The 23,560-nt window shown below is 56.4% G+C and overlaps 1 protein-coding gene across 1 annotated transcript in view; it reads left to right on the top strand.

Moving 5' to 3' along the window:
• The window catches only part of NEO1 (neogenin 1), a 326,802-nt gene extending 310,214 nt beyond the window's left edge, over positions 1-16,588 (top strand). Inside the window, exons 24-28 of the mRNA XM_054168810.1 lie at positions 1,305-1,543; positions 3,302-3,394; positions 8,057-8,311; positions 8,845-8,981; positions 16,419-16,588. Coding sequence (XP_054024785.1) covers positions 1,305-1,543; positions 3,302-3,394; positions 8,057-8,311; positions 8,845-8,981; positions 16,419-16,502 — 808 coding nt within the window. The 3' untranslated portion in view covers positions 16,503-16,588. The remainder of the gene's footprint in view (positions 1-1,304; positions 1,544-3,301; positions 3,395-8,056; positions 8,312-8,844; positions 8,982-16,418) is intronic.
• The last annotated feature ends 6,972 nt before the right edge of the window (positions 16,589-23,560 follow it).

Raw genomic sequence — 23,560 nt, 5'->3', positions numbered from 1 at the left:
TCCACGTTTTCCTTTCCCAGCATTCCCTCATGGGCAGTGTCTGGCTCTCCCTCAGCTTGCTGCTGATCAACAGCCTTGAGAAAGCACAAGGGCCAGATGTGCCTGAGCTGAGCAGAGGTAAAATGAATCACAGAATTGTTAGGGTTAGAAGGGACCTCAAGGCTCAGCCAGTTCCAACCCCCCTGCCATGGCCAGGGACACCTCACACTAGATCAGGTTGCTCAGAACCACATCCAGCCTGGCCTTCAAAACCTCCAGGGATGAGGTTTCCACCCTGTTCCTGACATGGATCTTCAGAGTCATAAATGAACAGCTGTTGTTGGAGGGTGGTTGTGAGCCCTGGACTAGGGACACATTCCTTTAATAACCATAAGGACTTGGAAACTTCATTTTGGTTATGGAAAGCTGAGACTGTAGAGTATAGCTCTGCAGTGTGTGGTGACACTGGAGGCAAGCTGCATGGCATCAGAGCTGCAGAACGTGCTTTGAAATGTCAGATGTGCTCTCAGGTCAAACTCAAAGCTTGCTGCCCAGCAGGGAGCTCTTGCCCACCTGGGAGCCAGAGCTGAGAGGAGTCTTGGTGCAGGTTTGCTTATGTCAGCAAGGGAAAGGAAACCTCCACGGCAAGTATCATGGCAAGTCCTGTGTCAGGGAGTGGTAGGACTAGGGGGGATGGAGCAAAATTGGAAGTGGGGAGATTCAGCTTGGATGTTAGGAAGAAGTTGTTCCCCAGGAGGGTGGTGAGAGCCTGGCACAGGCTGCCCAGGGAGGTGATGGAAGCCTCCTGCCTGGAGGTGTTTGCAGCCAGGCTGGAGGTGGCTGTGAGCAACCTGCTGCGGTGTGAGGTGTCCCTGCCCATGGCAGGGGGTTGGGACTGGCTGAGCCCTGAGCTCCATTCTGATCCTGACAGTTCTGTGATTCTGTCAGGGGGAGTGCAGACTGTGAGTTTTGGAGGCAACTGCCTCCTCAGTGTGGGACCTACAAAAGAAGGGGGGATTGTTCCTGTCTTCCAAGGACATCTGGCTCTTGGGAGGTGGCTGGACACTAATGGGCAGGCGGTTTATGAATCGTAGCCACGGAGAGTGCAGGTGGAGAACAGAGTAAACATGGTCTGGTAAGGACTGCCTTGCTCAGTACCTCCTGACTTCCAGAGCTGGCATTTTCTTATTTCTTCCTTCTCTCTGATCTAGCAGGAGGTGTCCCTGCTGCCTGCAGGGGGGTTGGACAAGCTGACCTTTGAGAGTGCCTTGCAGCCCGATGCCATGTGTGAATCTAAGCTCACCTCCTCCGTTCTCTTTCCCAAGGAAACGAGCTGCCTGCAAATCGGTGAACGGCTCCCACAAGTACAAAGGCAACTCCAAAGATGTCAAACCTCCTGACCTTTGGATCCATCATGAAAGACTGGAGCTGAAACCCATCGACAAGTCTCCGGATCCCAATCCCATCATGACAGACACCCCGATCCCTCGCAACTCCCAGGACATCACCCCCGTGGATAACTCCATGGACAGCAACATCCATCAGAGGCGGAACTCCTACAGAGGTGAGCTCCTGGCTGCTGCCCTGAGCGTTGTGTGCCAAGCTAAATCCATGGTGCTGCATGTGGTGGAAGCACTTCACTGCCATCCAGCTACCCTCCCCTTCTCTTGGCCTTGCTCTCCAAGTATTTCACAGTATTTCACAGTATAACCAAGGTTGGAAGAGACCCCAAGGATCATCAAGTCCAACCTGTTCCAACAGACCCCACAACTAGACCATGGCACCAAGTGCCACGTCCAATCTCCCCTTGAACACCTCCAGGGACGGTGACTCCACCACCTCCCTGGGCAGCACATCCCAATGACGAACGACTCGCTCGGTGAAGAACTTTTTCCTCACCTCGAGTCTAAACCTCCCCTGGCACAGCTTGAGACTGTGTCCCCTTGTTCTGGTGCTGGTTGCCTGGGAGAAGAGACCAACCCCTTCCTGGCTACAACCACCTTTCAGGTAGTTGTAGAGGGCAATGAGGTCACCTCTGATCCTTCTCTTCTCCAGGCTAAACAATCCCAGCTCCCTCAGCCTCTCCTCACAGGGCTGTGCTCAAGGCCTCTCCCCAGCCTTGTTGCCCTTCTCTGGACACCTTCAAGTGTCTCGATGTCCTTCTGAAACTGTAGTGAGCTGGGTTTGTGCCTAGCTCCTAAGGCTCTCAACAAGGATGGCTCACGTGTTTTACTGTGAAACTTGAGTGCCCAGAGGTTAGCTCACAGAATCAGCCAGGCTGGGAAAGACCTCAGAGACCATCAAGTCCAACCTATCACCTAACACCCAGCACCTCCTGACAAATAAACCATGGCTCCAAGGGCCACATCCAATGCCCTCTTCAACACCTCCAGGCATGGGGACTCCACCACCTCCCTGGGCAGCACAGCCCAAGGGCCAATTCCTCTTGCTGGGAAGAACTTTCTCCTCACCTCCAGCCTAAACCTCCCCTGGCACAGCTGGAGACTGTGTCCTCTTGTTCTGGGGCTGCTTGCCTGCCTGGCAGAAGAGACTAATGCCCACCTGGCTGCTGCCTCCTTTCAGGTAGTTGTAGAGAGCAAGAAGGTCTCCCCTGAGCCTCCTCTTCTGCAGACTAAGCAAGCCCAGCTCCCTCAGCCTCTCCTGCCAGGGCTGTGCTCCAGACCCCCTCCCCAGCCTCCTTGCCCTTCTCTGGACACCTTCAAGTCTCTCAATGGCCTTCTGAAACTGAGGAGCCCTTAGTAAATATTGATTGGTAATCAGAAGATCATCAAACAGTTTGGTATTGAAACTGTTCAGAGATGTGTGTGACATTATTCAGCGGTCAGAGAGTCAGGTTGTGGGGCTTTAACCAGCACTAGCTGATGAGTTTTCCCCTGGGGAGTGGTTAACTCATTCATCCAGAGTGTTTTACCTGCAGCTGTGACTCTGTGTGCTTGCACTCATTGTCCAGAGCTGCACCGCCTGGGGTTTGTGTTTGCATTATGGCCTGATCTAGCTGGAGATGTTCCTGCACACTGCAGGGGGGTTGGACAAGATGACTTAGAGGGTCCCTTCCAACCCAGTGCAGTCTGTGACTCTGTGGAGGGTTTCTCCCAGTGCTCAGTAATCTTCACCCTAACTGTTGTCCTCTTTCCCACCTTCTAGTGAAGGATGAAAGGGCTGTTTTTATCAGTTCTGAGTCACAGAACGGCTCACGAAGCAGGACAGCCCAGAAATAAAGAGAGGAGGATTGAAATCATCTGCTATGCTATCAGGGAAGCCTTCCTGCAGTGGTAAATAACCTTCAGTATTTTTCCTTCAGGGCATGAGTCAGAGGATAGCATGTCCACCCTGGCAGGAAGAAGGGGGATGAGACCCAAGATGATGATGCCTTTTGATTCCCAACCACCTCAGCGTAAGTCAACAGCCCACCTACCAGCTGCCTTGAAACTGGGAGCACCCAAACAAGCCCTGTTAATGCTGTGTGCACAGGCACACACAGGCTGCCTGCCTGCCTGCTTCTGTCTGCAGTGGGAAGAGCCCTGAGGAGGCAGCCTGGATGCCTCAGTGTGAGGCCTGTGCTAGATGAAGTTAAGAGGAAAAACTGAAGAGCTGCATCTGAGGGAGCGGGAGGCGAGCTGCCAACACAGGGAAGAGCTGGAAAGGTGTCCAACAGCCTGGGGTCCCAGGCTCCAGCAGTGGCAGCTGCAGGTGCTCCTTAGGGAGAGCCTGTGAGCTGCTTTTTATAGAGTCCTTTCCCTTTGTACTCTGCCAGCATCCAGCTGGTAAATCCCTGTCAGGTTCTTCTCCACTGTTAGGTTTCTCTTCTCCAGACCAGTCCAAGCCTTTTTAGCCACCCTTCACAAGGTTGCTTCTCCATCCCCTTTATCACTTCAGTTGCCATTCTCAGAACCTTCTTTAGCTTTGCTACATGCTCCTTGAGTTTCAGAGAGGCCAAAACTGCAGAGAGGGCCACCAAGGTGTTAGAGCAGGATGCAGTGTTCTTGTTCTCAGCACCTTCCCTGCTCAATGAGGTGCTACAGTCTGGTGGCACAGATGTTGAATTGTAACTGCTCAGCAGCATCAGTGAATTGTAACTGAGCTCAGCATCACAGGACTGCTGTTGGGATTGGTTTTCCCTCAGAGCACTGAAGTGATGCTTGAAGTTACTCTGCCATCTCTTTGTCCCCTCACCCTGGAGCTCCTTGCCATAAGAATGGCATCTGACTACCCTGAGGACATGAGCATTGTTGACAGATTGAAGACTTGTCTGACTGCTTCCAAGTCTGGGTCACTCAGAGAATTGACTAAAACCAGTCCCAGCACTGATACCTGTGCCATCTCCTGCTTACCCTGTCTTGAAAACTCATCATCAAGCCCCTCCTTTGGCTTCATATCTGCAGTCAGCTTTTACTCCAGAGAAGAGGTTTCCCTCAGCAGCAACTCAGTGGTTGAAGTTTGGAGTGGAGCCTTGTCAGAGCCTGTTAGAAACTTTAGCTGCATTCAGACTGTTGGTTCTCTTTATTGAGGTGCTTGCTGTCCTAAAACACTGAGAGTTGTGAGGCAGGATTTACCTCTCAGGAGTCATGCTTGCTCCTTTCTAAATGACCCTGTCTGCAGGGATCTTGCTCTCACAGCAGACCATTGAACCCAGCTGCTGGCCCTGCTGCCTGGGCAGCTGTTTGTGAAGCAGCATTGGATCAGCTGCAGCGGACAGTCCACCCTCCGGTGGCAAACCAAAGCCTTGGTGGATTTATGGTGGCTCAGGACCAGCTTCTGAAAGAAGCTGGAGAGAATTGGAAAGCTGGGGCAGCAGATCCCCTTGTGTCTCAGTGCAAGACATCCTCACTTGGGAGCTAGTGCCCTGATTTCCTAAGCAGAAGAAAGGGCTGTGAAGGAGCCACCTTGCTCACCTCCTGGAACGGCCTCCAGAAGCCCACAAGAGGGACAGCTGCTTTGCTCCACAAGGTCTCTAGCAGACAATCTTTTAGAACAACCACTGATAGAGTTCTGAAGTTCTGTGAGTCTGGCAGAGCAGGCTCTTAAATGAGGAGGATGACCCTTTCAGGTCAGAGAATCATAGAATGGGTTGGGTTGGAAGGGATCCAGAGATCATCCAGAGATCATCCAGTCCAACAGCCCTGCACTCAGCAGGGACATCTCCACTGGATCAACCACCTCCTTGGGCAACCTGTTGCAGTGTTCCAGCAGCCTCCTGCTGCAGAACTTGTTCCTCACATCCAATCTCAATCTGCTCTGCTCTCATTTCAAACCATTGCCCCTGGTCCTGTCCCTGCAGGCCTTTGGGAACAGTCCCTCTGCAGCCTTCCTGTAGGCCCCCTTCAGGTCATGATGATTTGAGCAAAAGTGTTCAGCTGAAATTTTGTTGGGGCTGTGGAAATGCTTCAGTTGTTATTATGGTCTGTTTTAAGAACTAAGTCTATCTGGTCTTCAAGTGATGACTGAGATGGCAAAGGACCTGGATTTAGTTAACCAAGGATGCCACCTGTCACAGAATCACAGAGTGTTAGGGGCTGGAAGGGACCTCAAAAGCTCATCCAGTCCAAGCTAGAGCAGGATCACCTATACCAGGTCACACAGGAATGCATCCAGGCAGGTTTTGAATCTCTCCATAGAGGGAGACTCCACAGCCCCCCTGGGCAGCCTGTGCCAGGGCTCTGTCACCCTCACAGGGAGAAAATTTTTCCTCCTGTTTCCATGGAACTTCCTATGCCTCAGCTTCCACCATTGTCTCTTGTGCTGTCATTGGGCATCACCCAGCAGAGCCTGGCTCTATCCTTCTGGCACTCACCCTTTGCCTATTTATAAACATGAATGAAATTACCCTTCAGGCTCCTCCTCTCCAAGCTACAGAGCCCTCAGCTCCCTCAGCTCTCCTCACAAGGAAGATGTTCCACTGCCTGCAGCATCTCTGTGGCTCTGCACTGGATGCTTTCAAGCAGTTCCCTGAGGTCCTTCCTGAACTGAGGGGCCCAGAGCTGGACACAGTATTCCAGATGTGGCCTCAGCAGGGCAGAGCAGAGGAGCAGGAGAACCTTTCTTCACCTACTCACCACAGCCCTTCTAGTCCACCCCAGGATGCCCTTGGCCTTCTTGGCCACCAGAGCACGTTGCTGGCTCATGGCCAACCTGCCATCCACTAGGACCCCCAGGTCTTTTCCCCCTTCACTGCTCTCCAACAGGTCAACCTTTCAACCTTTGGTTAGAAAGTTAAGAAATTCAGTGCCAGGCAGAAATTACTTCAGAGTTTGAGCTCTTTGTGTTGTGTCTGAGGCCTGACGTTTGCAGCACCACCTGAAATGCTTCGAGTTCGAAAGGGAGCTGAACTTTCTCAAGTGTGACAGAAAGACAGAGACAGAGCTGTACTCTGTGCACAAGGAAGTGGGGAGCTCTGCCTCTTCTGGGGGCATTGTGTCATGGCACAGGAGAAGCTCAGGTGCTGGCAAATGGGTCTTGGAAGCTGACCTGGTGGTGTCAGTGTGAATCTGCAGGGCGGTCGGCTGAGCGGCTCTGGGGGAGCAGGGAGGGTGTGGTGCGTTTCAGGAGCCCTGCCTGCCTGGCTCTGTGTGTCTCTGTGTGTGTATTAAGCATTTTTCTGTCTTGTGTTCATTCACAGCTGTGGTTAGTGCTCATCCCATCCATTCACTCGATAACCCTCACCATCATTTCCACTCCGGCAGCCTCGCTTCTCCAACTCGCAGCTATCTCCACCACCAGCTCAACCCGTGGCCGATTGGCACATCCATGTCCCATTCAGACAGGGCCAATTCCACAGGTGAGACACCAATGGCCAGGTGGATTTTGCTTGTGGTGGAACAGTGAGTGAAAAGTGTGGATATCACAGCCTTGGAAGATCCATTTGGTTGGTCCCCATCGTTGGTGCTCCAGGAGCGCTGGGTTTGGGTACAGCCAAGACCCTGAGTGGGTTGAGGTTTCCTGCTGACAGCTTCTTGCATGGCTCAGGTATTGATCCTTGAGATGAGACATGAGGATGTCCTGGAAAAGGAGGCTCAGGTGGTTTCATACAGCTTCAAATAGGAAGCTTCCTTCTTCTGAAGCCTTCAGCCCTGGAGTCTCAAACCTCAGATTAAACCTGATTTGAGCTACTTAATGTCTTAACTTGTTTCCTTAATTAGTCGTGGTTCAAACCCAGCCAGGATGGAAGCCCAGGCTTTGCTACTGAGAGCTGCCATCAGGTAATCCTCCTGCAGCACACAGGACATTGGGGTGACTTCTGTGCAGCCTGAAGCAGAATCATTTTGCAGTGGTTTTTCTGTGGTGTCTCCAGCGCCCTGTGAAGTTCTGAAGCCACAGTACTGCCACGTTGCACCTAGGTGAGCTGCTGAGAGGAAGTGAACTCTGAGCTGCTCAGGCTTAAGGTCTCCATGACAATGAGGGCACCACAGTTGCCTTATGAAAACAGTTCTGCAAATGCACAGGCAGGTGGTAGGTTAGAGGCAAAGGTGTCCCTACTTCTGTCTACACTGCTCAAGTGACAGCTCTCACACCCCAGATCTTTTCCTGCCTGGGGTCTGAGAAGGATCACAACCCCCCAGATTCCAGATCCCATCTCGCTGCTCTCTTCGACTGGGGTGGACCCTGCTGCAGGCAGACAAATGGAGCCTGTGGTTTCATTGTGGCTTTCAGCAAGCCAAGAGGTTTCAAGTCCAGCTCAGGACAAACCACAGTGACCTAGGCTTAATGTACAGCTACTCAGAATGCCGGGCCTGGGGAATGCTGCAGGGGAAGGTGAGAAGCAGGAGCTGTGGCCCATGCTGTTTGAAGACTCCCCAGGTGTAGCTGCCTGAGCGCCAAGCTGCTGAGCTGGTACCACGGCCGGGGAATGCTTGGGTCTCAGGCTCGTGTTGTTGTTCGACACCTCGGAGCAGGGCAGTGGCGCAGGCTTGGTGTCATCTGCTCCACAGAGCTGTAAGTTCCTCCCTTGCCTTGTGAAAGGTGGCCTTGGACTGGCAAGCAGTGCTCTGTTGTTTCCATCTAACCACAAGAGGGTTCTCGGGAGCGGAAACCAACCGCTGCTCTCTCGGCTGTGTTGCAGAGTCGGTCCGGAACACGCCGAGCACGGACACCATGCCGGCTTCCTCCTCTCAGACCTGTGCTGACCACCAGGATCCCGAGAGCACCGCAGGCTCTTACCTGGCCAATGCACAGGAGGAGGACACGGCTCAGAACCTGCCCACGGCCCACGTCCGTCCTTCCCACCCGCTGAAGAGCTTTGCGGTGCCGGCAGTGCCGCCGGCAGGCTCCACCTACGACCCGGCCCTGCCCAGCACACCGCTGCTGACTCAGCAAGGTAAGCGGGGGTGGGGCAGGACACCCTTCCCAAAAAAAGAGGAGGGAGTAAGGGGGAAAGGAGAGAGGCTCCCTAAGGGGCAGGAGGCAGAGTTGGGCATCGAGGGAAATCGAAAGTCTACCTAACAGAGAGAAAAACTTTGCTGTGAGGCTGCTGGAGCAGGCTGCCCAGAGAGGCTGTGGAGTCTCCTTTGATGGAGAGATTCCAAACCCACCTGGCCACTGTGATCCTGGGCAAGCTGCTGTAGGTGACTTTAGCAGGGAGTTGGACTGGGTGATCCCCAGAAGTCCCTTCCAACCCCACCATGCTGGGATCCTGTGCAGTGTGCCACAGGCTGGAGTGGCTTCTGCTGGTGTGATTTTCAAAGCCCTTCTCTTTAATGTACGTAGACAGCAGCTCAGCCTCAGCACTCTAACTGGGAGCCTTCCTTTTCCTCTGACTGTGTCCTCGTTATTCTGCTCCTTTGAGGAGCTTTCTCAATAGGCAGAAGACCTTCTGAACTGAGGCCTAACCATGTACCAATTCCTTTTCAGCTCCTAACCACCCAGTTCACTCGGTGAAGACGGCGTCGATCGGGACTTTGGGCAGAACTCGCCCTCCAATGCCAGTGGTAGTTCCCAGTGCCCCTGATGTGCAGGAGACCACCAGGATGCTGGAGGACTCAGAAAGCGTAGGTAGTCTGAGGCTGCCAGTGGCTTTCCTTGGCAGTGCTTCTCAACCTGTGCCCAGCCTCTTTGGGTGAGCCTTGTGAACCTGAGCAATGTCTGCAGAGGACAGTGAGGCTTCAGCCTTCACCCAGTGCCTCTTAACCCATGTGAAAACACCTGGTGCAAATTCCTTCTCCACCAGGCAGCAGATGCAGGGAACAAGCACTTCAGTTCCAGGTAATGATTCCTACAACATGAAAATTACTCAGGAGCCCTGCTTGTTCCTAACTTCACACCACAAACCAGAGGCCTCCATCTAGTCCAGCCCACAAAGCACACCAGAAAAGCCTTTTGGCTGAAGTGAGGCTGTTCAGCTGAACATGGGGTCATGCTCTCTGAGACTGCCTTTCTGGACTCATGCTCAGTGCTTTTGCTTTCTGCTGGCCTCTCACAATGAGAAGAGAATCACAGAATGGCTTAGGACCTCAGAGATCATCTTCACCAAGCTCCTTGCTATGGGCTAGGACACCTCTCAACTAGACTTGGTTGCTGAAGACCTCACCCAGCCAGGCCTTGAACACCCCCAGGGAGGAGGCAGCCACAACCTCTCGGGGCAGCCCATTCCAGTGTCTTACCACCCTCATAATGAAAGAACTCCTTCCTAAGCTCCAGTCTAACCCTGCTCTCCCTCAGCTTCAAACCATTCCCCCTTGGCCTGTTGCTAGTGGTAGAGCAGAGGTGAGAGGTGAGAGTGGGACAGATGCCACCCACAGCATGACTCTTTGTATTCTTTCCAGTAAGCAGCACCTCGTGGAGCTTTGCTTTGGGCTCCTCTCTGCAGTCTTGCATACTGGAGCAGCACAAGCCCCTCCATATCTGTTTTTTTGCCTCCTTCTCTTGAGCATCTTTGTTGAGAGCTGCAGGCCTCCAACAGTGCTTACAGCTCAAGATGCTGTGTTCATGCTTGCTTTGAGATGTCATTTCTTTCTGTCTGCTTTTCAAGCACACTCAGCCTGGCTGCTGTTGGAAGCTATGCAGCTGCAGCTCGCTGTGCTGCTGCTGAGCACCCTCTGTGGCACTGCAGATGGAGGATTTAGCATTGGTGCCAGAATGTCTGAAGCCATCATCCCAAATACCTTCCCTTAGATACTTGTAAGAAAGTCTTCTGGCTCTGGGGGGAAAATAGCAACTAGCTGTCAGGCTTCCGTGGCAGCAGGCTCTAATAAGTGAGGCTGTGTTGGGTATCAGGCACTAGAGGAGCAAGCCAAGGAGTGGCTGTGTTAGGTGGAGTTCCACTGCTTGTTTTGAGTGATTGCTGCTTCTTCCCTTATTGTCCTTTTGGCACCCCTGTGCTTTGATTTCCCTCATGCATGCTTGACTGGGGGCACTCCTACCCTTCTGTCTGGTTGTCATTCCTACTTTATTCTTTTCTTTTTCAGTTGGTACCAAAGCTCTGCTCCTTGCTTCATTCAACAACAAGTTGGTGATGTGCAAATGTAGCTGCTAAGAAATCCCTTCATTTAGAAATGAGCCCAGTCTGAGGGCACCAGCAGCACACTAAACCCTGGTTAAATCAGGAGCTGTAGAGACCAGGGTTAGGCAGTGATTGGAACTGGTTGTGATTTTCTGTGAGAGCCTTACAGTCACAGAACTGTTTGTGTTGGAAGAGTCCTCCAAGATCACCCAGCCCAACCAATAACCCAACACCACCATGGCCCCAAGTGCCTTGAGCACCTCTAGGGATGGGGACTCCACCACCAGCCTGCTCCCAGCTCACTGCTGTTTCTCAGTGTCAGCAGCTGGCAGACAAGGGGTCAGGCAGGGGACAGAGATGACTTCTCTGCTACCATCTAGAAGCCTGGGTGCACTGGAAAGTGCCAGCTTCATTCATTTCTGCCTAGATGCAAGAAAAGGTTTGAGTCTAGAAGTCAAGGAAGTGAGATGACATTTGTGGTTTGGGGTTCCACTCTGGGAAGAACTTCAGCCAGAACTGGTGGACTCTAGCCAGAAGGCCTAAAACCAGACCTTAAACAAATAGAGCAGAAAGTATCAGGCAGGAGCTGTGTCCCTTCTGCTCTGGCATGAGCAGAGCTGGTGCTGAATACCCTGTGCAGGCTGGCTTGCCTTCTCTGCAAACAGTGCTGAGGGAGTGAAGAAGCTTTGGAGAAGTCCTCCAAGGACATAAAGGGCTGAAAACTACACAATACTGAGAAAGACTTGGTCAGCTTAGGGAAGGGTTTGAAATTGTTTGCAGTGAGGCTGGGGAGACTCTGGCACAGGCTGCCCAGGGAGGCTGTGGCTGCCTCCTGCCTGGAGGTGTTCGAGGCCAGGCTGGATGAGGCCTTGAGCAGCCTGGGCTGGTGGGAGGTGCTCATGGCAGGGAGTTAGACCTGGGTGATCTTAATGGTCCCTTCCAACCCAAACCATTCTGTGAATCCACAAATCAAGTAGTTCCTAGTGTCTGTCACTAGCAGAGGGAGGGTAGCTGTTCGGTGCAGCTGGGGCTAGGCAGGTGAGGCTAAAAACAGGAGCCTGATTTTAGCAAGCATAATGAGTCTCAAAATAGTTTTACTGAAGTGATTCCTTCAACCTTTTTTTTTTCCCCCCAATTAAGCTGGGAAGATTTTTCTCCAATACCTGCCTTGGCCCAAAGGAAGCTGTTAGCCTGAAGCAGGTGCTGAGCCAAGGAGAGCAGATAAGATGAGCACAGCCTTAAAAATCAGTCAAGCTATGAATCACTGCTGCAAAAAGGTCTGCACTTAAAATAGAGACTTGTGTCAAGTTATAAATTCCTGGGGCTGCTGATAAATCTGCTGCTGCTTGTTCTTGAGGCAGGGACATGATCTACACCCCCATCACTTGACCCAGCTCCACTTCCTTCTACCTCAGCCTTCAGGGACATGGTTTAGTGGTAGTGACTTAGCAGAAGTGGCAGGATTGGAAGGTCTAGGTGAATGGTTGGACTTCAGAACAAGAGGACACAGTCTCAAGCTGTGCCAGGGGAAGTTTAGGCTGGAGGTGAGGAGAAAGTTCTTCCCAGAGAGAGTTGTTGGCCATTGGGATGTGCTACCCAGGGAGGTGGTGGAGTCACTGTCCCTGGAGGTGTTGCAGAGGGGATTGGATGTGGCCCTTGGAGCCATGGTTTGGTTGTTAGGAGGTGTTGGGTGACAGCTTGGACTTGATGAGCTCTGAGGTCTTTTCCAACCTTAATGATTCTATGATTCATGAAAGCAGAAGAAAGGGCTGTGAAGGAGCCACCTTGCTCACCTCCTGGAAAGGCCTCCAGAAGCCCACTAGAGGGACAGCTGCTCTGCTCCACAAGGTCTCTAGCAGACAATCTTTTAGAACAACCACTGATAGAGTTCTGAAGTTCTGTCAGTCTGGCAGAGCAGGCTCTTAAATGAGGAGGGTGTGTGGTTTGTTATCTTTTGCCATGGTATCACCCTTTCAGGTCAGAGAATCCTAGAATGGGTTGGGTTGGAAGGGACCTCCAGAGATCATCCAGTCCAACAGCCCTGCACTCAGCAGGGACATCTCCACTGGATCAACCACCTCCCTGGGCAACCTGTTGCAGTGTTCCAGCAGCCTCCTGGTGCAGAACTTGTTCCTCACATCCAATCTCAATCTGCTCTGCTCTCATTTCAAACCATTGCCCCTGGTCCTGTCCCTGCAGGCCTTTGGGAACAGTCCCTCTGCAGCCTTCCTGTAGGCCCCCTTCAGCTCCCAGGGCTGTGCTCCAGACCCCTCCCCAGCCTCCTTGCCTTTCTCTGGACACCTTCAAGTCTCTCAATGGCCTTCTGAAACTGAGGAGCCCAGAGCTGGACACAGGACTCCAGGGGTGGCCACAGCAGTGCTGAGCCCAGGGCACAATGACCTCCCTGCTGCTGCTGGCCACACTCTGCCTGCTGCAGGCCAGGATGCCCTTGGCCTTCTTGGCCCCCTGGCCACACTGCTAGCTCATGTTCAGTACCCCCACCTCCCTCTCTGCCTGGCTGCTCTCAGCCACTCTGTCCCCAGCCTGCAGCACTGCCTGGGGTTGCTGTGGCCAAGGTGCAGCCCCTGGCACTTGGCTGTGTTCAATCTCCTGCCCTTGGCCTCTGCCCATCTGTGCAGCCTGGCAAGGTCCCTCTGCAGAGCTCTGCTCCACTCTGAGAGCTCAGCTCCTGCCCCCAGCTTGGTGTCATCTGCAAGCTTACTGCTGCTGGACTGCATCCCCTCCTCCAGCTGATGCAGCTCCGTGGCTGTGTGGTGGCCGTGTGGTGGCAGTGTGGTGGCAGTGTGGTGGCCGTGTGGTGGCAGTGTGATGCTGTGTGGTGGCCGTGTGGTGGCAGTGTGGTGGCCGTGTGGTGGCCGTGTGATGGCAGTGTGGTGGCCGGGTGGTGGCCGGGTGGTGGCCGAGTGGTGGCCGTGTGGTGGCCGTGTGGTGGCAGTGTGGTGGCCGTGTGGTGGCCGTGTGGTGGCAGTGTGGTGGCAGTGTGGTGGCCGTGTGGTGGCAGTGTGGTGGCCGTGTGGTGGCCGTGTGGTGGCCGTGTGGTGGCAGTGTGATGCTGTGTGGTGGCCGTGTGGTGGCAGTGTGATGGCAGTGTGGTGGCCGGGTGGTGGCCGGGTGGTGGCCGAGTGGTGGCCGTGTGGTGGCCGTGTGGTGGCCGTGTGGTGGCAGTGTGGTGGCCGTGTGGTGGCAGTGTGGTGGCCGTGTGGTGGCCGTGTGGTGGCAGTGTGGTGGCCGTGTGGTGGCAGTGTGGTGGCAGTGTGGTGGCTGTGTGGTGGCAGTGTGGTGGCAGTGTGGTGGCCGTGTGGTGGCCGTGTGGTGGCCGGGTGGTGGCAGTGTGGTGGCCGGGTGGTGGCCGTGTGGTGGCAGTGTGGTGGCCGTGTGGTGGCAGTGTGGTGGCAGTGTGATGGCCGTGTGGTGGCAGTGTGGTGGCCGTGTGGTGGCAGTGTGGTGGCCGTGTGGTGGCCGTGTGGTGGCAGTGTGGTGGCCGTGTGGTGGCCGTGTGGTGGCCGTGTGATGGCCCTGTGGTGGCAGTGTGGTGGCCGTGTGGTGGCCGTGTGGTGGCAGTGTGGTGGCAGTGTGGTGGCCGTGTGATGGCCGTGTGATGGCCGTGTGGTGGCCGTGTGGTGGCCGTGTGATGGCCCTGTGGTGGCAGTGTGGTGGCCGGGTGGTGGCCGGGTGGTGGCCGGGTGGTGGCCGTGTGATGGCCGTGTGGTGGCCGTGTGGTGGCAGTGTGGTGGCCGTGTGGTGGCCGTGTGGTGGCAGTGTGATGGCCGTGTGGTGGCCGTGTGGTGGCCGGGTGGTGGCAGTGTGATGGCCGTGTGGTGGCTGTGTGATGGCAGTGTGGTGGCAGTGTGGTGGCCGTGTGGTGGCCGTGTGGTGGCAGTGTGGTGGCAGTGTGATGGCCGTGTGGTGGCCGGATGGTGGCCGTGTGGTGGCCGTGTGGTGGCAGTGTGATGGCCGTGTGGTGGCCGTGTGGTGGCAGTGTGATGGCCGTGTGGTGGCCGGGTGGTGGCCGTGTGGTGGCCGTGTGGTGGCAGTGTGGTGGCCGTGTGGTGGCAGTGTGATGGCCGTGTGGTGGCCGTGTGGTGGCAGTGTGATGGCCGTGTGGTGGCAGTGTGGTGGCAGTGTGGTGGCCGTGTGGTGGCAGTGTGATGGCCGTGTGGTGGCCGTGTGGTGGCAGTGTGGTGGCAGTGTGGTGGCAGTGTGGTGGCCGTGTGGGGGCCGTGTGGTGGCCGTGTGGTGGCAGTGTGATGGCCGTGTGGTGGCCGTGTGGTGGCAGTGTGATGGCCGTGTGGTGGCCGGGTGGTGGCAGTGTGGTGGCCGTGTGGTGGCCGTGTGGTGGCCGTGTGGTGGCAGTGTGGTGGCAGTGTGGTGGCCGTGTGGTGGCAGTGTGATGGCCGTGTGGTGGCAGTGTGGTGGCAGTGTGGTGGCAGTGTGGTGGCCGTGTGGTGGCCGTGTGGTGGCAGTGTGGTGGCCGGGTGGTGGCCGGGTGGTGGCCGGGTGGTGGCCGTGTGGTGGCCGTGTGGTGGCAGTGTGATGGCCGTGTGGTGGCCGTGTGGTGGCCGTGTGATGGCCGTGTGGTGGCAGTGTGGTGGCAGTGTGGTGGCCGTGTGGTGGCAGTGTGATGGCCGTGTGGTGGCCGTGTGGTGGCAGTGTGGTGGCAGTGTGGTGGCAGTGTGGTGGCCGTGTGGGGGCCGTGTGGTGGCAGTGTGATGGCCGTGTGGTGGCCGTGTGGTGGCAGTGTGATGGCCGTGTGGTGGCCGGGTGGTGGCAGTGTGGTGGCAGTGTGATGGCCGTGTGGTGGCAGTGTGGTGGCCGTGTGGTGGCAGTGTGGTGGCCGTGTGGTGGCCGTGTGGTGGCAGTGTGGTGGCAGTGTGATGGCCGTGTGGTGGCAGTGTGGTGGCAGTGTGGTGGCAGTGTGGTGGCCATGTGGTGGCCGTGTGGTGGCAGTGTGGTGGCCGGGTGGTGGCAGTGTGGTGGCCGGGTGGTGGCAGTGTGGTGGCCGTGTGGTGGCAGTGTGATGGCCGTGTGGTGGCAGTGTGGTGGCCGTGTGGTGGCCGTGTGGTGGCCGTGTGATGGCCGTGTGGTGGCAGTGTGGTGGCCGTGTGGTGGCAGTGTGATGGCCGTGTGGTGGCCGTGTGGTGGCAGTGTGATGGCCGTGTGGTGGCCGTGTGGTGGCCGTGTGGTGGCCGTGTGGTGGCCGTGTGGTGGCAGTGTGGTGGCCGTGTGGTGGCCGTGTGGTGGCAGTGTGGTGGCAGTGTGGTGGCCGTGTGGTGGCCGTGTGATGGCCGTGTGGTGGCAGTGTGGTGGCCGTGTGGTGGCAGTGTGATGGCCGTGTGGTGGCAGTGTGGTGGCAGTGTGGTGGCCGTGTGGTGGCCGTGTGGTGGCAGTGTGGTGGCCGGGTGGTGGCAGTGTGGTGGCAGTGTGGTGGCAGTGTGGTGGCCGTGTGGTGGCCGTGTGGTGGCAGTGTGGTGGCCGGGTGGTGGCAGTGTGGTGGCCGTGTGGTGGCAGTGTGGTGGCCGTGTGGTGGCAGTGTGATGGCCGTGTGGTGGCAGTGTGGTGGCAGTGTGGTGGCAGTGTGGTGGCCGTGTGGTGGCCGTGTGGTGGCAGTGTGGTGGCCGGGTGGTGGCAGTGTGGTGGCAGTGTGGTGGCAGTGTGGTGGCCGGGTGGTGGCAGTGTGGTGGCCGTGTGGTGGCAGTGTGATGGCCGTGTGGTGGCCGTGTGGTGGCAGTGTGATGGCCGTGTGGTGGCAGTGTGGTGGCCGTGTGGTGGCAGTGTGATGGCAGTGTGGTGGCAGTGTGGTGGCCGTGTGGTGGCCGTGTGGTGGCAGTGTGGTGGCCGTGTGGTGGCCGTGTGGGGGCAGTGTGGTGGCCGTGTGGTGGCCGTGTGGTGGCAGTGTGGTGGCCATGTGGTGGCTGTGTGAAGGGGGCCAGGCCCCTGCTCACCACTGCTGTGTTGTCTCCCCCAGAGCTACGAGCCTGACGAGCTGACCAAAGAGATGGCCCACCTGGAAGGACTGATGAAGGACCTTAATGCCATCACTACAGCATGACCACCTTGCACCAGGACATGACTCCAGTTTCACAAGTCTTGGGACTCAGCCTTGGAACACAAGGAATTGTACAGAGGTAACACAAAAAAAAAGAAAGAAAGAAAGAAAGAAAGAAAAGGAAAAAAAAAAAAAGAAAAATGTAAAAATTAAAAAAAAAAAAGGAGAAAAAAAAACAAAACAAAGGAGAAGAAACCCCAGAAAGAGGAAGGAGAACACCCTGAGAGCAGCCACAGCCAGCAGCCAGCGCTGGGGGACCTCACCTCTCATTGTCCTGCAGTGAGGTCGTGGCCAAGTTGAATTCCACAAACCTGCAGAGAGCCTGCAGGGTGGGACAGGGCAGGGCCCACAGCCAGCAGCCAGTCTGGAGGGGGCCCACAGCCAGCAGCCAGCCTGGAGGGGGCCCACAGCCAGCAGCCAGCCTGGAGGGGGCCCACAGCCAGCAGCCAGCCTGGAGGGGGCCTGCAGCCAGCCTAGAGGGGCCCTGCAGCCAGCCTGGAGGGGGTCCACAGCCAGCCTGGAGGGGGCCCAGCAGCCTGCAGCCAGCCTGGAGGGGGCCCACAGCCAGCAGCCAGCCTGGAGGGGGCCTGCAGCCAGCCTGGAGGGTGCCCTGCAGCCAGCCTAGAGGGGCCCTGCAGCCAGCCTGGAGGGGGTCCACAGCCAGCCTGGAGGGGGCCCAGCAGCCTGCAGCCAGCCTGGAGGGGGCCCACAGCCAGCAGCCAGCCTGGAGGGGGCCAGCAGCCTGCAGCCAGCCTGGAGGGGGCCCATAGCCAGCAGCCAGCCTGGAGGGGGCCAGCAGCCTGCAGCCAGCCTGGAGGGGGCCCAAAGCCAGCAGCCAGCCTGAAGGGGGCCAGCAGCCAGCAGCCAGCCTGGAGGGGGCCCTGCAGCCAGCCTGGAGGGGGCCCACAGCCAGCAGCCAGCCTGGAGGGGGCCCACAGCCAGCAGCCAGCCTGGAGGGGGCCCACAGTCAGCAGCCAGCCTGGAGGGGGCCCTGCAGCCAGCAGCCAGCCTGGAGGGGGCCCAGCAGCCAGCCTGGAGGGGGCCCACAGCCAGCAGCCAGCCTGGAGGGGGCCCGCAGCCAGCAGCCAGCAGCCAGCCTGGAGGGGGCCCTGCAGCCAGCCTGGAGGGGGCCCACAGCCAGCAGCCAGCCTGGAGGGGGCCAGCAGCCAGCAGCCAGCAGCCAGCCTGGAGGGGGCCCTGCAGCCAGCCTGGAGGGGGCCCACAGCCAGCAGCCAGCCTGGAGGGGGCCCACAGCCAGCAGCCAGCCTGGAGGGGGCCCACAGTCAGCAGCCAGCCTGGAGGGGGCCCTGCAGCCAGCAGCCAGCCTGGAGGGGGCCCAGCAGCCAGCCTGGAGGGGGCCCACAGCCAGCAGCCAGCCTGGAGGGGGCCAGCAGCCAGCAGCCAGCAGCCAGCCTGGAGGGGGCCCTGCAGCCAGCCTGGAGGGGGCCCTGCAGCCAGCCTGGAGGGGGCCCAGCAGCCAGCCTGGAGGGGGCCCTGCAGCCAGCCTGGAGGGGGCCTGCAGCCAGCAGCCAGCCTGGAGGGGGCCCTGCAGCCAGCCTGGAGAAACAAAGAGGAAAAACAAGCAAAAAAGGCAAAAGCAAAAGGTGGCCTTGGGTTGTTGTGGGTTTTCCCTGGTCAGGTTTTGTCTCAGTGGTGTGGGTGCCCTGCCCTCAGCAGTGGACATTTCTGTACAATTTTATTTGTGGCTTGGTTAATTTTTTTTTTTCTTTTGCCTTTTTTTTTTTTTTTTTAATAAAAAGGTTAAAAAGTTGTAATAAAAAAAAACAGAAAAAGGGAAAAAAAAACACCTCCCCCCCCTCCACACACACACACACAAAGAGGGAGAGCCTCCTGTTTGCCCCGAGCCTAGACTGACCTCTGACTGCTTTGTGCTCCTTGTGTGTGGAATAACCTCCTTGCCAGGGCGGGCTGGGGCTGGGGCTGGGTTTGATTCCCTCCTGCAGAGGAGGATGTTCCCCCTCCTGGCAGTCAATCCATGGCCTTTGGGATGCTGCACTGCTCTCTGTAAGCTTTTTTCCTCCTCCTCCTCCTCCTCATTATTGTTGTTGTTGTTGTTGTTATTTTTATATTCTAATTATTAAAAGGCTGACTTCCCCCTCCCCCTCCCCCCCCTTCCCCTCCTCTCCCCTCCCCCCCCCCCCATCACTGTGAGATTTCACCAAGCTGTAATTGGGGAAAGTTTGAGTTGTTGCCCTTTTTTGGGGTGGTTTTGTGTCCTTTTTTTTTTGGGGTGCAGTTTCAATGTTTTGAGGGAGGGGGATGGGGAGAATCCAAACGGGCCCAGGGCGAGGTTTCGTTGTCCATTATTGGGGGTTGGGCAGGCTGGAGAGGAGAAGGCTCCCAGGAGACCTCATGGTGGCCTTCCAGGAGATGCTAGGGGGCTCCAAGAAAGCTGGGGAGGGACTTTGGAGGGTGTCAGGGAGGGATAGGGGTCTGAGAGACCTCTAAGGGGGGCAGGAATCAGGCATGGGACAGGGAGGCAGCAATGGGCACTGGCAGCCCAGAAGGCCAAGGGCAGCTGAGCTGCCCTTAGCCTTCTGGGCTGCCAGTGCCCATTGCCAGAGGTGGAGGGAGAGGATCCTGCCCCTCTGCTCTGGGGTGCCAGGGAGGGAGAGGACTTGGGGGGATTCAGATTGGCTGTGAGGAAGAAGTTGTTGCCCAGGAGGGTGGTGAGAGCCTGGCACAGGCTGCCCAGGGAGGTGGTGGCAGCCTCCTGCCTGGAGGTGTTCGCAGCCAGGCTGGAGGTGGCTGTGAGCAACCTGCTGCGGTGTGAGGTGTCCCTGGTTAGCAACCTGGGTTGAGAATCTCCTTTTTAGAAGCATTAAAAGAAACCCTCCCATGAAGTAGGGCTCCAGATGTCCAGGTGAGGCCACAGCTCCTTTTGGCACCAGCTGCTCTGTTGTTAGTTTAAAGGTCTCACCCTGGCACAGTGAAGTGCAGCCCCAGCGCTCCTGGAGGGCTCAGCACAGCAACTTCCCTGCTTAGCTTAGAGCTCCCTGGACCTCCCAGCAGCAGACAGCTGTGGACATCTCAGCAACACACCATGGCATACTTTGAGACCACCACATGGCCACAGGATCCTTCAGCAGCAAGGCAGCAGGTCAAGTCCAACCCCAGTGCAGTCTCTCTCCCGCCAGGTCCCTTCTCCTGGGGGCTCTTCAGAGATGGAAGCAAGGCAGAAATCACAGCAAAAAAAAAAAGAGAGGTGTATTTTTTTTTGTCACTTGGAAAGCAGCAAACCAGAAGTGGTGACTCAGGTGCTGGTCACAAGTCTGTCTGGAGAGGAAGTTGGAAGGGAACTCGGGAAGGAGGGGGAAGAAAAAGGCTTCTTCCTTCGTGTGCGATGGCCTGGCACTGCCAGCCGATAGGAGAGGTGGGGCTGGATGGTAGGTAAGGATTAAGCCCCAGTGCCCTAACGAGCTACCTGCTGAACTCCTCTGCTGTTTCACTGTCACAGAATCATAGACTTGTGTTGGTTGGAAGAAACCCTCCAAGATCATCCAGTCCCACTGGTGACCCACTACCACTGTGGCCTTTAAACCAGGTCCCCAGGCGCCACGGCCACATCCTTCTGGAAGACCCCCAGGGATGGGGACTCCACCACCTCCCTGGGCAGCCTCTTCCAGTCTCTCACCACTCTTGCAGCAAAGAAATGGTTCCTCCTCTCCAACCTAACCCTCCCCTGGTGGTTTCCTCTCATCCTATTATTTGTTACTAGGGAGAAGGGACCAACCCCCACCAACCTCCTTTCAGGGAGTTGGAGAGAGCAGGAAGGTCTCCCCTGAGCCTCCTCCACCTTAACCCCAGGTCCCTCAGCTAAGAAGTTCCCTCCCTATGACAAAAGGGAATTCAAAAGGCAGTGCTGCTTCAGCTGGAGGCTCTCTTCCTCCTGAGCTGTGGGGTTTGTGCTCTGGGAAGCTCAGCAGGAGGGAACAGCCTCTGCTAGGAGGCTGGCCAAGGTGGGAGCTGAGAAGGAAGTGCTGGCAGCTGCTTCAATTCCCCTTTCAAAACCCCCAAGCACTGTGCCTCCTTTATGCCTTTGACTAAAAGCTAAAGCTCTGGGCCCTGCTCAGGGAGAGCTGACGGGTCACCCTGGAAGAGAACAGGGGTTTGGGGCTGGGCTCTTCCCTTCCTCTCTTTCCCTGGTCGATTTGTGTTGTCATTTCTAGGCCATTTGCTGGGGTTATTGTTTGAGGGGGTGTGGGGGGGGGGGGAGGGGGACTCAAAGGACTCAGAGCACCCTGGGCCACCTGGACAACTGAGGTTTAGCCTTTTAAACCAATCCAGTCCAGGGCAAAAGAAGCTCCAGGATCTATGTAACTAGGACAATTCGACAGCAGGAGGGGGATCTACATTTTCCTTTGCCTCTTGGTTTGGTTTTCTTTACCTCTACCCAAAGATAAAAAAGCATCCTGCAGACACAGTGTTCATAGCTGGGGGTGGGGGGGGGGGGGTGGGGGTGGGGGTCTTTGTGAATAGTCCTGATGTACACCACCATGAATGTTAATATTGTCATTGAAGTTGGGGAGGGAAGGGCCAGGGGGAGGGGGAATATTTTTAATGAGAAAACAACTGTTCAAAGTTGGTTTTTTTTAAGGCTAAAACTGATTAAAAGAAAAACGACAAAAAAAAAAAGATGTATTCAGTGTACAACCTGTATTGCACTTACCCTCCCCCCCCCCCCAGCCTCCCCCACCCCCCACTCCCCGTTTTAATGCTCCTGTTTCTGGCCCTACCCTGTGATTTTTACAGTCTGGGGGCCTCGTGTATCCTTGTAGTGTCAGAGTCAAGCTGCAGAGCGACAGCTTCTCAGCTGGGGGGGAGGGGGGAGGGAGGGGAGGGGAACAAACCAACCAACAGCCACACAAAAGCCCCCCCCAGGCAGCCCTGGATCTTGCTTTCTGCTGCCCATGCAGGATTGTTTGGAGGAGTGCTGTAGCTGTCTCCCTCGCTGTACAGCTCTTTTTTTCTTTCCTTCCTGCCTTCCTTTCTTTTTTGGTTGCTTTTCTGTAGTGTTTGCTGTGTACTCAATGGCTTTTTTTTGTTTTCACAACTTCATGGTTTATTATTTTGTATTGGATGTCCAATACACTTTTTTTAATCCAGTTGACTCCTGGTCTGCTTGGAGAGTTTCTGTGTCCCTGAGTCATCCCAGAAACAGTCAGGTTGGGAAAGAGCCCCAGGATAGGATCGCCGAGGCCGACCCGTAGCCCTGCTCTGCAAGGCTCACCCCTAAACCAGAGCCCCAAGCACCACATCCCCAACCACCTTGAAACACAGAGGATCATGGGGTTGTTAGGGTTGGAAGGGACCTCAAGGAGCATCTGGTTCCAACCCCCCTGCCATGGCCAGGGACACCTCACACTACAGCAGAGCCACATCCAGCCTGGGATGAGGCTTCCACCACCTCCCTGGGCAGCCCACGTCCTGTTCCTTCCCCCTCCCCCTCCCCCAGGGTGGTGACTTGGTTTGGAATGTTCCTGGCCCTTTTCAGTTGGGGTTTGGAGGGTTGTGTCCTCCAGAGAATGAATCAGAAAATGGTTTGGGTTGGAAGGGACCTTAAAGATCATCCAGCTCCAACCCCTTGCCATGGGCAGGGACCCCTCCCACCAGCCCAGGTCGCTCAAGGCCTCATCCAACCTGGCTTTCAACGCTTCCAGACTTGGAGCCTCCACAGCTGCTCTGGGCAACCTGTGCCAGTGCCTCACCACATCCTGGGGAATATCCTTTCTAATACCCTACTTAAATCCAACTTCTTCCAGCTCAAAACCATCACTCCCTGCCTTTTGAGAAAGTCCCTCCCCAGGTCTCCTGCAGCCCCCTTCAGGTACTGGAAGGCTGCTCTACGATCTCCCTGGGTCCTTCCCTTCTCCAGATGGACCAACCCCAGCTGTCTTCATAGAAGTGCTCCAGCCCCCTAATCATTTTCATGGCTTCCCCGGGACCTGCCCTAGCAGTTCCATGCATGGTAAGTGCAGCTCCAGAGCTGGAAAAGGGACCTAACATTTCCCCCTCCCATCTTTGTGCAGGTACCATCCATACAGTCATTAAAGTTGGGAAAGACCTCAACAAGTCAACCTTCTACCCAACACCTCCATGTCCCAGAGTGCCACATCTTGTTCCTTGGACACCTTCAGGGATGGTGACTCCAGTACCTCCCTGGGCAGCCTGTTCCAAAGCCTGACCCTCAGGCTAACGTCAGGCTCTTTCACTTCTAGAGCCTCCCACTGACCATCATCAGCCTCTACTCTGCCAGCCAGCCACTCTCCCCACTTACTTGTGCCCCATTGGGGCAGCATTGGGGTCATCCTGACCTCTGCAGCCATCATCACAAGCTGCTGCTCTGGTTTACACACTCCCCACTGCCCCCATTTTGCCACTCAGACAATAGAATGGCTTGGGTTGGGAGGGACCTCAGAGACCATCTGCTCCAACAACCCCCCCCCCCCTGCCATGGGCAGGGACACCTCTCCACTAGACTTGGTTGCCCAAGGCCTCCTCCAACCTGGCCTTGAACACCTCCAGGGAGCAGGCATCCACAGCCTCTGGGCAGCCTATTCCAGAGTCTCACCACCCTTATACTGAAGAACATCTTCCTAAGCTCCACTCTGACCCTGCTCTCCCTCTGCTTCAAACCATTTCCCCTTGGCCTGGCTCTAGACACCCTCAGGAGCAGTCCCTCTGCAGCCTTCCTGTAGCATCCCTTCAGGTACTGGAAGGCAGCTCTGAGGTCCCCCCAGGTTCTTCCCCAGTCTGAACCCCCCCAGCTCCCTCAGCCTTCACAGCAGAGCTGCTCCAGCCCTTGGATCATCCTTCTGGCCCTCATTAAACTGGGCAACGGCACTGAGCTCTCAGGTGGGATCTGGCCTCTGGACTGTGCCCCTGCAGCCGGTCAGAGACCTCCGAGGAGTGTGCCTGGCAGAGGCAGGGGGACACAGGCAGTGCAGGACAGTGGCACTAGAGGGCAGCCCTGGCTTGCCGCTGAGTAAAGCTGCTCACAAACGCACAGCCTGCGCAGCTCTGCCTGCGCAAACCTGCCT

This window comes from Dryobates pubescens, chromosome 17 (assembly GCF_014839835.1).
Source record: "Dryobates pubescens isolate bDryPub1 chromosome 17, bDryPub1.pri, whole genome shotgun sequence".
NCBI lineage: Eukaryota > Metazoa > Chordata > Aves > Piciformes > Picidae > Dryobates > Dryobates pubescens.
This window is presented reverse-complemented; position numbering and strand designations above follow the sequence as displayed.